The following is a 15776-nucleotide window of genomic DNA, read 5'->3' on the forward strand; positions in this document are numbered from 1 at the left end:
TCTAGGCAGCATACCAAAAAGCAGAGACTTCACCCTGCCAACAAAAGTCAAGGCTATGGTTTCCCCAGTTGCAATGGGTGACTGTGAAGGTTGGACCATAAGAAAGGCTGAGCGCCAAAGAATGGAGGCCTTTGAACTCTGGTGCTAGAGAAGAATCCTGCGAGTCCCTTGGACTGCAAGGCCATCAAACCGGTCAGTCCTAGAGGAGATCAACCCTGACTGCTCTTTAGAAGCCCAGATCCTGAAGAGGAAATTCAAAGACTTTGGCCACCTAATGAGAAGGAAGGACTCCCTGAAGAACCTCATGCTGGGAACAATGGAGGGCAAAAGAAGAAGAAGGGGACGGCAGAGAATGAGGTGGCTGGATGGAGTCACTGAAGCAGTCGGCATGAGCTGAAATGGACTCCAGAGGATAGCAGAGGACAGGAAGGCCTGGAGGAACGTGGTCCATGGGGTTGCGATGGGTCAGACACGACTGTGCAACTAACAACAATAAAAACAGTCAATGCCGATAGTTACTCACCTATCTTGTGTTAGTGGCAGAATCACAGTTGCTTGCATGGAAAACACGATGAAGGATATTCTCATTCGAGGGCTTTTAAAGAGGAGGAAGAGAAAGAAAAACATTAAATTCAGCCATGTAAGCCAGAACATTTCAAGGATTCTTCCATTTGACTACACAGAGAATTATCTAGTATCTGTTGGTCGGCAATTCTATATTTCACCAATCCTGAAAGCAGAATATATATACTGCTAGATTAGGTGCTCTCTAAGCTTAGTCATTCATTTGCAGACATTTCAATATATCAACCGATAATGTTATCTAATTGGGTAGTGAAATGCCTGTAAGGAAGCAGTTCAGAGGTTGCACAGTTCAATCCTGAGTTACAGATATTGTGTTATATTGGATCTGATTCAGTGGTGAAATTCAAATCTTTTTACTAATGGTTCTGTGGGCGTGGCTTGGTGGGCGTGGTTTAGTGTAAAGAAAGAAAGAAAGACTAAATAAAATCTATTCTTGCACGCGGCCCTCCCAAGCTCCGTTTTCACTGGCAGAGGGTTGCAGGAGGCTGTTGCAGCCGAAAACGGAGCTCGGGAGCCTGTTTTCGTTGACGGAGTGCTCGGGTCACCACAGGCACCCCCGACACAAGCGATGTCGAGCTGGCCACGCCCAGCCTGGCCACGCCAACCCAGCCCACCAAGGTCGAACACGACCCTGATGCACAGCCTTCAATGAAATCGAGTTTGACACCCCTGGACCAGGGTCTCAACATTTGTTTAGTATCATGCTAACCAGAACTGGGCACAGTATTCCAAGCGGGGTCTTACTAGTGCTGATCTTTGATCTTGCCATAAATAGCAATAGCACTTAAGACTTACTCGCAGTGCTTTTACAGCCCTCTCTAAGTGGTTTACAGAGTCAGCCTATGGCCCCCAACAATCTGGGTCCTCATTTGACCCATCTCGGAAGGATGGAAGGCTGAGTCAATCTTGAGCCAGTCAGGATCGAACTGCTGGTAGTAGGCAGACGTAAACTGCAATACTGCATTCTAACCACTGTGGCACCAGGAGGGAGAGGGAGAAAGGGAATTAAGAGAGGAAGGAAGGAAGGAAGGAAGGAAGGAAGGAAGGAAGGAAGGAAGGAAGGAAGGAAGGAAGGAAGGAAGGAAGGTCAATAGTACTTAGACATATACTGCTTTACAGTGCTTTACAGCCCTCTCTAAGTGGTTTACAGAGTCAGCCTATAGCCCCCAACAATCTGGGTCCTCATTTTACCCACCTCGGAAGGATGGAAGGCTGAGTCAATCTTGAGCCAGTTATGATCGAACTGCTGGTAGTAGGCAGACGTAAACTGCAATACTGCATTCTAACCACTGTGGCACCAGGACGGAGAGTGAGAAAGCGAATTAAGAGGGGAGGGAAGGAAAGAAGGAGGGAAGGAAAGAAGGAAGGAAGGAAAGAAGGAAGGAAGGAAGGAATAGCAATAGCAATAGCACTTATATACCGCTTCACAGAGTTTTTACAGCCCTCTGTAAGCGGTTTACAGAGTCAGCCTATGGCCCCCAACAATCTGGATCCTCATTTTACCCACCTCGGAAGGATGGAAGGCTGAGTCAATCTTGAGCCAGTCAGGATCGAACTACTGGTAGTAGGCAGACTTAAACTGCAATACTGCATTCAAACCACTGTGCCACCAGGAGGGAGAGTGAGAAAGGGAATTAAGAGAGGAAGGAAGGAAGGAAGGAAGGAAGGAAGGAAGGAAGGAAGGAAGGAATAGCAATAGCACTTAGACTTATATACCGTTTCACAGTGCTTTACAGCCCTCTCTAAGCGGTTTTACAGAGTCAGCCTCTTTCCCCCAACAATCTGGGTCCTCATTTTACCCACCCCGGAAGGATGGAAGGTTGAGTCAAACTTGAGGCGGTCAGAATTGAACCGCCAAATTGCTGGCAGCCGGTGATTAGCAAGAAGTAGCCTGCATGCTAACCACTGCGCCACCGCAGCTCTTAGGCCTCAACTGACAACTATTCATTTAGTTTGAAGTCACAACAGCACTCAAAAAAGTGATTTACAACTGGTCCCGACACCTACAAGTGCTGCGGCATCCCTATGATTGCACCGTCCAAATTCAATCACTTGGCAGCCAATCAACATGTACCCCTGATAGCTCCACCATCCTGGGGTCATGTGATCCCAATTTGTGACTTTCCCAACCTTTACTTTTCACAAAGTAAAGTCAACAGGAAGCCTTAACAACCTCAATAATTCACTTAACAACCATGGCAAACAAGGTTGTTGAGTGAATCCCAGTTGTAAAGATTGTGGGACTTGAGTGGGTCTCATTTAACAACCCTCCTGCTTAGCGACAGAAATCCTGGTCTCAATTCTGGCTGTGAGTCCTCGGCTACCTACATATTGTTTCTCCTTGTGTAAAACACAAATAAACCAATTCTGCAGAGAGATCTTTTCCCTATAAAGGATCATCTCAGAGCTGTCTTTGTACAGTGCCTAGGTCCTACAATTGGCATGAGAGTATAAGGTCATTTTACAGCCCAGGCAGATCCAGAAGGACCCCGTCAAGGATTGGCCCCCCCAAGTTGTCGCGAAAAATGAAGGAGGGGCTGTTATCACACAAAGCAGGCTGCTTTGTCTCAGCTAGTTATCACTTAATCCGAGGTCTAGAATTGTATTTACACAAAACTGGAAAAGTGAAGAGATCCCTACGGATGAGAATGTGATTAAGAAAATATTACAAGGTGCAGAAATTAATAGATTAACCCTTGCAATTAAAGGAAAGGAAGGATCACCTGACTATTAGAGTACATGGAGGTTATTTTATCAATGGTTGGAGAATAAATATGAAAATTAGAAATGAAAGCAGAGAGGAGTGAAATACATGGCTTAGGGCCAGTGTACACATGGCTTAGGGCCAGTGTACCTCCGAGACCGCCTACTGCCACATACCTCCCTGCGGCCGGTAAGATCCCACAGATTGGGCCTCCTTCAGATGCCGTCAGCCAGACAGTGTCGGCTGGCGGGCCCCCGGAGGAGAGCCTTCTCTGTGGCTACTCCGACTTTTTTGGAATCAGCTACTCCCAGAGATCCGGACCATACCCACTCTCATGGCCTTCAGGAAGGCTGTTAAAACCTGGCTGTTCCGGCAGGCCTGGGGCTGTTGACCTCATTGTTGAGGTCCAGCCCCGATTAGAATGAATGCATGTTGGGTTTTTGATTTTAAACTGTCTTCTTTTTTCTTATTTCTTTTTCTCTCTTTTTTTCCTTCTTTTGTAAGCTGCCCGGAGTCCTTCGGGATTGGGCGGCATATAAATTTTAATAATAAATAAATAAATAAAATAAAAATAAATAAAGTCTATTGATAAAGTTAAATAAGTCAAGAAGGGGATTGTTATAATAGTATGTTATGTATTGGTTTTAAGAATAGGAAAAAAATAATGAATATGGCTGTAATTTTAATTATTATCGCACAAAATATTTGTACCCAGATGACACGCTGTTTAATGAAAGATGGTATGTGTGTATTAAAATAAAATAAAAAACTTATTAAAAAAATATAAAAAAATTATTTTAATCCCAGGGAGCCATCTCAAGCATCTTCCTCAATGATTTTTCTTTGTCTAAAGATAGATCCCATCATTGCCAAATACTGATTTTTTTTACCCTTTTGTGTGTCTGTATTTTTTTTTTTAATCCCACCATCAAGGAATCCCATTCGGGGAGAAATTCGTAAGCATACAATCCTATTATTATTTTTTAAAACATCCTCACCACACATTTGAAGCTCTTGGGGAAAAAAAAACCCGTACGTGTGTTATGTAGTAACTGCAGGCCTTCGTCGTTCAGGCCCAGAAAAAGGGGAGGAAAAAATAAAAAAATTGGGGAACAGATGTACAACCATCACTTGGAGTGATCTAATTCTTATAGTGAAACCTGCCCAGAATTTTTACCATATGCTGCACTGAACAGCATTTGTCAACCCTGAAACTTTCCTCTTTTTCTCTTCGGAAAGAAAAGGAGTGTGTGTGGGGAGGGGGGAGGGAGAACAAGGACAAAATCTCAAAAGCTGTTCAGAACGATTCCACCAAATCCTTTTTTCCGTCCCAGGAGGTTCAGAAATAAAAGGGTGGAGTTCTTCTCGAAATCAAGAGTGACCAAAAGACTCAGGAATGGGCAATCGGATCATGTTTTGGAAGGAACAGCCATCTCTGTTGCCAGTAACTGAAATTCCAGATCTCGTGACCTCTGCCAATTTATTAACTTGCATTGTCCCAGGGAAGAGAAACCAATCGGATTTCTTTCCTTATTCTATAGAGGCTTTGTGTTCTGCCCTACGAAAATAGATGCGCTGCAATTAAGAGCCCCTCTTCCACATGGTTTTGCACCAGCTGGCCAAACACAATTGACTAACTGTACTGCGTTTTCCATAGGAAACAATTAAGTGTGGCAATGTCTACACAATTGCTTCCAGGACTCAAAGGGTCCTGTGTTTAGCTAGAATCTCAGCATCATCTACACTTCTAAAGTAATCTTGTTCTTGTCTGAGGAGTACCATGATCAAAACCATGCTGCCATTATAGGCAGATGTTGTGTTACATCTGTGTAATGTCCTTGGAAAGAAGTCAGAAAACTATAGATAAATGTCTGGTGTCCCACAGCTGCTTTCCTTGAAAATGCACGAAAAGGTGTGATTGTATTGTTGGAAGAAATATCCACCTGGGTTCAGTTCCACGTAGGGAGAAAGACACTGGAAACATGGTGACTGATTGGAAAGATGAGAGCGGGGGGGGGGGGGGGGTTAGATTTATACCCTCTGTTGGGCTTTGAATTTGAGCTTGTGTTCTGATTGGTTGTTGTCAGACTCCCATGGGGCCATGCAGGGGTAACTTTGTAGGTTATCTTTTGAGTCTCGGGCATGGTTGACTCTTGCTGGGTGTTGATGTAATTAAAGGGTTTTGGACAATTCCTATTATGACTCTGCCTGAAGGAGCAGAATAGGTTCCACCACAATATCGCGAAGCCCTTCGGCGCGGAGACATAAGCGCGAAGGTCTAATCCGCGCCGTCCGAATCGCTGAAGCGAAATCGACCTTAGCGCGGAGACATAAGGGCTTAGGGCAAATCCGCGCCTTTCCATAGTATCTATTAGCAAAATGCGACGCTAGCGCGGCGTCATCACGCAGGCGCAATCGCGCTAACATGTTGCAGCTGTCAAAGCTGTCAACTGTCAAAGAATCGCGCGCCGCGTTGCAAAGCTGTCAACTGTCATGCCACGGGCAGAATACACTGGCTCAGGCCTTAATGGTCCGTTGACAAAGGTGTGGGGGGATGAGTTTCTGCCTCCCTTTTAGGGGGAAATATTCTGCCCTTTGAATATTTCCTAAAATATTTCATTTCCTAGGAGAGGGTGGGGTGCTAACTTCCTACAGTATAATGAGAAAGAGGGGGGGAAGAGGGAAGAAAAACTAGGTTACCAAAATGGATATCCTGGTTTTTTTTGTTCTTTTTTTCACCATAGGACTGATTTAGAACAGCTCCTTTCTGTATTCTAATAAATAGTACTTTTTATCTTAATAGATTTTTAAATCTTTTCCCACCCCGTCCTTTTTTTTATTTTTCAATTTTTTATACCTTTTGGTCAGAATTATATTTGGTATCCTATCACGCAGGCTCAGCACCACTCTTAATGGCCATTTCTGGAGATATTCTTAGCAAGTGTTGGAAATCTTATCTAGCATCTTCCAGCTTCTTTTTTCAACTTGACCCACAAAACACATGCTCTTATGCTGTTAAGAACAAGCCAGATCTCGTTTCGAACTCATTTGCAACCTTATGAAACTATTCGTAGTCTCCAAGGAAAACAGGAATTGAGAGAAAATAGTTACCAGGAAAAAAGGAAATATGGTTCCTCTAACTCTTTCGACAACTTACCTCACAAATCTTTCCGTCAGCTGCTTCACAAATTCAACATTTCTGTCCAGTGGTCTTTTACGCTCCCTGATCTACCAAAAAAAAACAAACAGTGCCAATAATCAGTCAAATTTCTTATTTTTTCCTAGAAATTTTGTTTTATTTTCCATTTTCATAGCATATAATCACATGTAAACTATTACATAGTCAATATCATGTTGTATTATTAAGTAATTACATCAATTTATCTTACCATCAACTACAAAGGGAAAAAAAACCCAGTTATTGGCTCTTCTACTCTCCATACACCATATTTATACCGTATCCGACACTTTCTTCCCCCTTTCTCCTCCTCCTTTCTACAGCCTTTCTTCCCTCCATCATTTTCTACTCTACTTCCCCTTCCTTTCTCCTTCTCCTCTCTCCCCTTACCACTCCTCCTTATATACTTCATCTTCCCCCTTCACCCTCTCTCCTATCCCTCTCTTCCTATCTTCTTTTCTCCTCTACTTCCGACTCTTCTACATCCTTTCTTTCCTCCATCATTTTCTACTCTACTTCCCTTTCCTTCTCCTTCTCCTCTCTCCCCTTACCACTCCTCCTTATACACCTCATCTTCCCCCCTCACGCTCTCTCCTGTCCCTCTCTTCCTATCTTTCTTCTCTCCTCTGCTTCCCACTCTTCCTCTAATTCACTTGGTGCATTTAGCTTCTGAGCAAACTCCCTTTTGTGTTGATGGTATTTATAATTCCATTTCAATATACATAAAAAGAAAAAATAGCAGTATACATGTACAATCATAATACCTTAAAATCCAACACCTCTCCTCCAACCTAGTAACTCCGCTCCCTCCCACCCTCCCCCCAATCAGTCAGTCAAATTCTTAAAATACTTGTTTGAAACACTGTTTTCATGAAGGATTCAGACTTTCCTACCACAGGTAGTTTCTGACTTGCGACCTATCATTTAGTGACGGTTTGGAGTTACAACAGACCTCCTCAAGGCTACCTACAGCCCAGATTCCAAGTTCCAGGAGACACACACAAACACACACACACACACACCTCTTGAGGTTATTGATCACATTTTGGGTGTTCAACAATCAGCCTGCTTTACGCAGCCATGTGAGCCCAGTTTACGACGTTTTTGGTAGTAACTGGTATCTACTTCTGGTTTACAGTACAAAACACCCATTATAAGCAATAGATTCACTGAACAACTGCTGCGGCATCCATTTAACGACCATAGTGATTCATTTAAAGTCTGCTGCAAAAAGGTCATAAAATCAGTTATGATCACAAGGGAACCTGCTTAATGTCTGGCATGACTTACAGCTGTAATTTTAGGTTCAATTATGGTTGTAAATCAAGGACCACCTGCATTATTATTAACAGATTTGGGAAGGATCTTGGAGGTCATCTAGTCCAACCGCTCCCCGCCCAAGCGGGAGATCCTACACCATTGCTGACAAATGACAGTCCAGTTTCTTCTTGAAAGCCTCCAGTGACGAAGCTCCCACAACTTCCGAAGGCAACTTCACTTCCATTCCAACAATCTGATTGTTCTCACTGTCAGAAAAATTCCATTCTAGGTTGAATCTCTTCTTGACCAGTTTTCATCCGTTATTCCTTGCCTGGCCTTCAGGTGCTTTGGAAAATAGCTTGACCCCCTTCCTCTCTATGGCAGCCCCTCAAATATTGGAACTCTGCTATCATGTCTCCCCTGGTCCTTCTCTTCACTAGACTAGCCATGCCCAGTTCCTGCAACCATCCATCGTATGTTTTAGCCTCCAGTCCCCTAATCATCTTGGTTGCTCTTCTCTGCACTTTTTCTAGTCTCAACATCTTTAAATAGTGTAGTGACCGAAACTAATTATGTTATCTAATTGTACTATTTAGAGATTTATACTATTTTTCCTCAGTTGAAAGTGTTTGGTAACCATCAAATAATTATCATATTTAATATTTGAAGTAATAAATGAATACCTCCCCAAAATGAAAACAAAATTACAATTACAGTATCAGGACCCTACTGAATTCGGAATGTCGCCACTTACGATCCTATGTCAACAAGCTGGACGTCAGCCACCTAAGGGGGTCAGGCAGAGATGGGCCTTGTGGTCAGAGCTTTCATCTAGATCAGGGGTAGTCAATCTTTATATACCTACCGCCATCTTTTGTATCTCTTTTAGTAGTAAAATTTCTAAGCGCCCACCGGTTCCATGGTTCCACCACAATGCGCAACGACAAAAGCGTGCCTGACTAAACTGCGGTGACAAAACCGCAGTGACAAAACCGCGCTGACGAATGAGCGCTGAAGCGCGCCAACAACAACGCGCCGACAGAAGCACGCTGCAACCCTAACCCTAACCCTAACCCTAACCCTAACCCTAAACCTAACCCTAAACCTAACCCTAACCCAAACCTAACCCTAAACCTAACCCTAACCTAACCCTAAACCTAACCCTAAACCTAACCCTAAACCTAACCCTAAACCTAACCCTAAACCTAACCCTAAACCTAACCCTAAACCTAACCCTAAACCTAACCCTAAACCTAACCTAAACCAACCCTAAACCTTACCTTAACTTAAATCGCGCTTTTGTCGGCGCGCTTTTGACCATCGCGGTTTTAGCGCCGCGGTTTTGTCGGCGCGCTTTTGACGTTCGCGCATTGTCGGGTCACGCAGTTCCACAATAATGGTGATTTATCAAGTAGGGAAGTAACTTTACTTTATAAAATTTTATAAAGCAGAATTACAGCAAACCCCTACTGCCCACCATGAAAGCTGGAACGCCCACTTAGTGGGTGGTAGGGACCAGGTTGACTACCACTGATCTAGAATGATGGAATTAATTAGTAAAATGTTAATATGACACAAAGGCTGAGAGTTTTGGTCAACACTTGGAAGACTGAATTGGGAGGAGCAAGACAGGAAAATATGGCATGACATTAGCAAGAAAGGAATGTAGAAGACACATGCGGAATGAAATTTCGTGACTTGGAAACATCTAAGATGGACTTGGGTTGAGTGAGTCATTGACAGCAAGCTGGGTATGATTTAGTAATGCGGGTCAGGCTAACCTAGTTATGAGCTTTGATACCATCTTTGATACAAAACCAAAGATGGTATCAACGACGCAAAAAAATCATTATCTATCGTTATTTATCACACAGGTAGGATCACACCTTATTTGGAGCATTGCTTTTTCAGAAGGATACTGACAGATTAAAGAGGCTGCAAAGGAAGACAGTAAAGATTGGGATCGCGGTGCCAGATGAAGGAATTTGGGATTCTGAAGGAAAGAAGAGGTAAGGAGGCATAAAGTACATAAAGAGAAGCTACAAGGATTGTGATCACAAGAACTATTGCTCCATGTCCACAAAAAAACAAGACCCAAAATAATGAATATAAATTATACTAACCTAATTTTATTTTTTTGTTAAAAATCAGAGGTTGTTTTGTTTAAATCATCCTTGGCAACTTTTAAGACTTAAGGACTTCAACTTCCAGAATTCCTCAGCCAGCATGGCTGGCTAGGGAATTCTGGGAGTGAAGTCCACAAGTCTCAAAGTTGCCCAGGTTTGAGACATCTGTTTTAATTGAAAACTTTTTTAAAAGTTTTTGTTTTTTTACAGATCAACTAGACACAAGGACAGTTTTTTCCCCTAATTCCATCACTCTGCTAAACAACTAATTCCCACAACACTGTCAGATTATTTACTAAGACTGTATTACTATTATTTTCTCATCCTTCTTAGCACCTCTCTTCCCACTTGTGACTATAAGCATGTTGCTTGTATCTTTACAATTTATATTGTTTTATGTGTTTCCTAGTATAATTTGAATGCTTATTAGCAACCTACGACTATCACTAAGTGTTGTAACTTACGATTCTTGATGATGTGTTCTATTTTATTTTTCTTTATGTACACTGAGAGCATATGCACCAAAGACAAATTCCTTGTATGTCAATCACACTTGGCCATCAAAGAATTCAATTCTATTCTATCCTATCCTAATCTCATTTCTATTCTATTCTATTCTATCCATCATCTAATTTCTATTCTATTCTATCCATCATCTAATTTCTATTCAATTCTATTCTATCCAGCATCTAATTTCATTTCTATTCTATTTCTATCCTATCCATCATCTAATTTCTATTCTATTCTATCCTATCCATCATCTAATTTCTATTCTATTCTATCCATCATCTAATTTCTATTCAATTCTATTCTATCCATCATCTAATTTCTATTCAATTCTATTCTATCCATCATCTAATTTCTATTCTATTCTATCTATCCATCATCTAATTTCTATTCAATTCTATTCTATCCATCATCTAATTTCTATTCAATTCTATTCTATTCTATCCATCATCTAATTTCTATTCATTCTATTATATCCGTCATCTAATTTCTATTCATTCTATTCTATTCTATTCTAGCCAAATAACTCCCAGGGGTTTTCATTTGGATGTTAAAGAGGAAGTGTGAACTAAGGCTGAAAAACAACCCCAAGAAAGGATTCCCCAGTCTAATTTCTCCCCCCTCCTTAAAATGATTGACATCACTTGCTTGGGAAAGAATGGGCCTATTGAAAATAGTGCCTCCAGTTCTTGTAATGGCCCAGAAAGATACTCTAGCATTGAACACCATGGGGAAAAGAAGTAAAACCAAGAAGGCTGCATTCCTTCCACCAGTTTCCCAAATAGGTTACCCACAAAAACCAGCAATGCTATTTCCGCTCCATGCTCAGTGCGAATGTCTTTCAATAGAAAGGCACAACTCACTACGGAACAACAATCATTGCAGGACAATACAGCAATTTCTTTAGCGGATTAAAATATTTTTTAATAAAAACATTTGAATTTTTGTCATTCGCGTTTCATTTGATCCTCCTTTTGTGTCCTTTCCCCAATGATTCTATTTCACCCCTCTTCAATATTATGTGACTTTCATTGTGTGGCAAGTTGGCCATGGCCAATTGAGCCGTGGCAATTTGGCCATGGCACGTTGCCCGAGGCGAGTTGTTCGTGGCGAATATCGCCACTGTGAGTTGGCCATAGTGAATTGTCCCTACACCCGATTTTATGGGTTTTTTTTAAGACGTACAGGTTTTATTAGTTTATAATATAACCTACAAAGAGAATATACAAAATCAAATATTAGGGAAATTAGGAAAGGAAAAAGGGAAATGAATGGTGAAGGAAAGGAAAAAGAAACAAAAAGGCATTAACTTCGGACTCCTTGGTGCAGTAAAATAAGGCATTAAGTTATAGCAATAGCAATAGCAGTTAGACTTATATACTGCTTCATAGGGCTTTCAGCCCTCTCTAAGCGGTTTAACAGAGTCAGCATATTGCCCCCAACAACAATCCGGGTCCTCATTTCACCCACCTCGGAAGGATGGAAGGCTGAGTCAACCTGAGCCGGTGAGATTAGAACCGCTGAACTGCAGATAACAGTCAGCTGTAGTGGCCTTCAGTACTGCACCCTAACCACTGCACCACCTCTACCCTCAACTTTGTACTTTTTCATAATAATAGAAACCAGCGATTTCTGTAACAACAAGAAATGTCTCTTTCCTAGACCCAGTAATGAGATTCAATTTTTTTACTATCAGTTCTGTGGCTGTGGCTTGGTAGGCGTGGCAGGGGAAGGATACTGTAAAATCTGCATTCCCTCCCCACTCCAGAGGAAGGTTACTACAAAAACCCCATTTCCCCCAATCAGCTGGGATTCGGGAGGCAGAGAATAGATGGGGACGGGGGCCAGTCAGAGGCGGTATTTGCCGGTTCTCCGGACTACTCAAAATTTCCACTACCGATTCTCCAGAAACTGTCAGAATCTGCTAAGTTTCACCCTCGATCCACCCACCCCTTCCCATCTTCCCATCTAAGGAGCCGAGGTGGCGCAAGTGGTTAAATGCAGCACTGCAGGCTACTTCAGCTGACCTGCAGTTCTGCAGTTCGGCTGTTCAAATCTCACCGGCTCAGGGTTGACTCAGCCTTCCATCCTTCCGAGGTGGGTAAAATGAGGACCCGGATGTTGTTGGGGCAATATGCTGACTCTGTAAACCGCTTAGAGAGGGCTGAAAGCCCTATGAAGCGGTATATAAGTCTAACTGCTATTGCTATTGCTATCTTCCCGTGGGATGGCCAAAGAACTGGGAAAGGCATGGACCTAAATCATAAATGGTGGGATTTAGGCTAGAAAATTCCCCCATCCATTTCATCTGAATCCACAAAAGAAGAACAAATTCCTATTTACATTACGAGTCACCTTTTCACGTTATGTACAAGCCAGTGGTGGGTTTCAAAAATTGTTCGAACCTACTTTGTGGGTGTGGCCCTCCTTTGTGGGAGTGGCTTGCCGCCCATGTGACCAGATGGGAGTGGCTTGCCGCCCATTTGACTGGATATGAAGATACCGCCGACACTTGTCAGAACACCTTAAATTACCCCCACACACAGCACTGGCATGCATAAGAATAGCAATAGCAATAGCAGTAGACTTATATACCGCTTCATAGGGCTTTCAGCCTCTCTAAGCGGTTTACAGAGAGTCAGCATATTGCCCCCCAACAATCTGGGTCCTCATTTTACCCACCTCGGAAGGATGGAAGGCTGAGTCAACCCTGAGCCGTGAGATTTGAACCGCTGAACTGCTGATCTAGCAGTAGCCTGCAGTGCTGCATTTAACCACTGCGCCACCTTGTAATACGATGTAAACTTGTTTTTTAAAAGGCATCTTTGGTTTGCGTTAAAACAACTTCAACACACGCATGTTCTGATTGCACCACAACGCAGTAGTCATCCTTACCTTCCACAGAGGCACTGAGTTTATAAATATGAGCATGATAGTGTAGAATAATCATATCCAAGGACCAGTGGTGGGTTTCAAAAAATTTTGGAACCTCTTCTGTAGGTGTGGCCTGCTTTCTGGTGAAACCTCTTCTAACCGGTTCGGTAGATTTGATGAACCGGTTCTACCAAATAGGTGCAAACTGGTAGGAACCCACCTCTGGTACAAGCAATGGCTGTCCTCACTGTATCTTTCTCTCCCTTGTTTCATTATTACTTGGGCTTGAGTTTCAAAATCCCCCTTTGGCAATGCAAGCCTCAACCCCAAAAAACCACAACCACTTTCATACTCGCAGGTGATCAAAAGATGAAAACTGTCTAAAACTATTGTTAAAAACTATTGTTATGCAGAGAAGAGCAACAAAGATGATTAGGGGACTGGAGACTAAAACATACGAACGAAGAACAGTTGCAGGAACTGGGCATGTCTAGTTTAATGAAAAGAAGGACTAGGGAGACATGATAGCAGTGTTCGAATATCTCAGAGGTTGCCACAAGAAGAGGGAGTCAAGCTATTCTCCAAGGCACCTAACGGCAGGACAAGAAGCAATGGGTGGAAACTAATCAAGGAGAGAAGCAACTTAGAACTGAGGCGAAAATTTCCTGACAGTTAGAACAATTAATCAGTGGAACAGCTTGCCTCCAGAAGTTGTGAATGCCCCAACACTGGAAGTCTTAAGAAGAGATTGATAACCATTTGTCTGAAATAGTATAAGGTTTCCTGCCTAGGCAGGGGTTGGACTAGAAGACCTCCAAGGTCCCTTCCAACTCTGCTATTGTATTGTATTGTATCTCACAGGTGATGTTGCCAGAAAGGATGATGGCTTCTATGTACCTTGTGTGCTTGCTGGCTTTTTTTAGAATGAGAAAGAAACTTTGTTTTAGAATAGGGGTCCTCAAACTCAAGGCCCATGGGCCGGATCTGGCCTTTGTTGTGGTTGTTGTTGTTAGTTGCGAAGTCGTGTCCAACCCATCATGACCCCATGGACAACGTTCCTCCAGGCCTTCCTATCAGGGGTGGGTTCCAGCAGAGACTACTACCGGTAGTAGCTCAGGAGAGCTCACTCAGAAGTGATGGGAATTGTTTTATCGATGGTTAGAGACTCAATATAAGAATTAGAGGTAAAAGTGGTGGTGTAAAATATAGAAAATGTATCAAGAGAGTTAATATAATTAATAGAGTTAAATAAATCAAGAAGAGGATTATTACAGTATTAGACATTTAAGCTATAGGTGTTAAGCTAGGAATAGAACGATTTGTAAACTTGAATTTTTCATTGCACAAAGTATTTTGCACCCAGATGACAACACACTGTTCCATGGAAGACGGGTTGTTTATACCAAAGTAAAATAAAAACTTATTTAAAGAAAAAGAAAAAGAAAGGAAGATGGTCAACCTCACTTAACCCATGTCTCGCTTAAGGACAGAACTTTGGGGCTCAACTGCGGGTCGTACATTCAGGGCAGCAGATTTTGTTTCCCCCCCCCCTCCTCGTTCAATACAAAAGCACCACTGAACCTCTGCCAACTTTCCTCTTATCCTTTGCACAACTTTTTACACAACTGCAACCGCGCTTCACCCCAGGGCGCCTCTTCTCCAGTTCAGACTAGGGAGAGCATTAAAAAAAAGAGGGGAGGGGGATGCAGGGTCTCCCCTGGAACAGCTGCGCGCGCGCACAGACAGACAGACAGACACACACAACACACACACACACAGACAATGCCAGGGAAAACTTGCACGGGGAAGTTTTGTTTTCTCTTCCACCGGATCGCCGCGGGATACAACGTTGCCCCGCGGTCGAGAGGTGGGCAAGGGGGATGGCGGGACCCCCGGCCTGCTCCCCTCGCTTTGACTCACTTGTCCAGCACGAAGTAGAGGTCGAAAGCGTCCCCGCAAGAAGGTTCCTCTTGACCCAGGCTCGGCGGCGGCCGCGGCAGAAGAACGAGCAGAATGCCGATCAATCCCATCGGGCCCAGCCGAGCCATGGAGCCGCCGATGAGGAGGAGGAGGAGGAGGAGGATCTGCAGCCCCCGGGCAGGGAATCCTTGGCTTGCGAAGCCGGAGAAGGGCGGCCGAGCGAGCGGAGAGAAAGTCCTGTTGGAGCCGAGAAAAGGGGTGGGGGGAGAAACCTGGTTCCGACGATTGGAGGGCTCGCTCGGGCTGCTCCTGGTGCCGCTTCGGCCGGCGGTTTTGGCTGCTCTTCTACCCCGGAGAGAGTCCGCGGCGGTTCGTTGAAGCTTCTGCAAAGCAAAGCGGAGCAACTTCTGCGCGGCTTTGTCCACGCCTTCGGGGGCTGGACTCTTCCCCTCGCGGTTTTTTTTTTCCCCTTCCTCTCTTTTCTTTTTTTCTCCTCCCTCTTTTGGCGCTGCTGCGCTCAACTCGCTTCCGACGACCCAGCGGCCCGTTGAGATGCGGGCTTCCCACTTTTTCCTTCTGTAGGGAGTGAAAACCCACGCTTTCTCCTAAGGCGGGGGGGGGA

The 15776-nt window shown here is 43.6% G+C and overlaps 1 protein-coding gene across 1 annotated transcript in view; it reads right to left on the bottom strand.

Moving 5' to 3' along the window:
* ANTXR2 (ANTXR cell adhesion molecule 2) overlaps window positions 1-15498 on the bottom strand; it is a 173666-nt gene extending 158168 nt beyond the window's left edge. The window contains exons 1-3 of the mRNA XM_032224554.1: window positions 15155-15498; window positions 6447-6517; window positions 524-595 (exon numbers count right to left, since the gene is read on the bottom strand). Of these exons, the coding sequence (XP_032080445.1) occupies window positions 524-588 (65 nt within the window). The 5' untranslated portion in view covers window positions 589-595; window positions 6447-6517; window positions 15155-15498. The remainder of the gene's footprint in view (window positions 1-523; window positions 596-6446; window positions 6518-15154) is intronic.
* Window positions 15499-15776: the final 278 nt, after the last annotated feature.

The sequence above is a fragment of the Thamnophis elegans genome, chromosome 9, assembly GCF_009769535.1.
Source record: "Thamnophis elegans isolate rThaEle1 chromosome 9, rThaEle1.pri, whole genome shotgun sequence".
Taxonomy (NCBI): domain Eukaryota; kingdom Metazoa; phylum Chordata; class Lepidosauria; order Squamata; family Colubridae; genus Thamnophis; species Thamnophis elegans.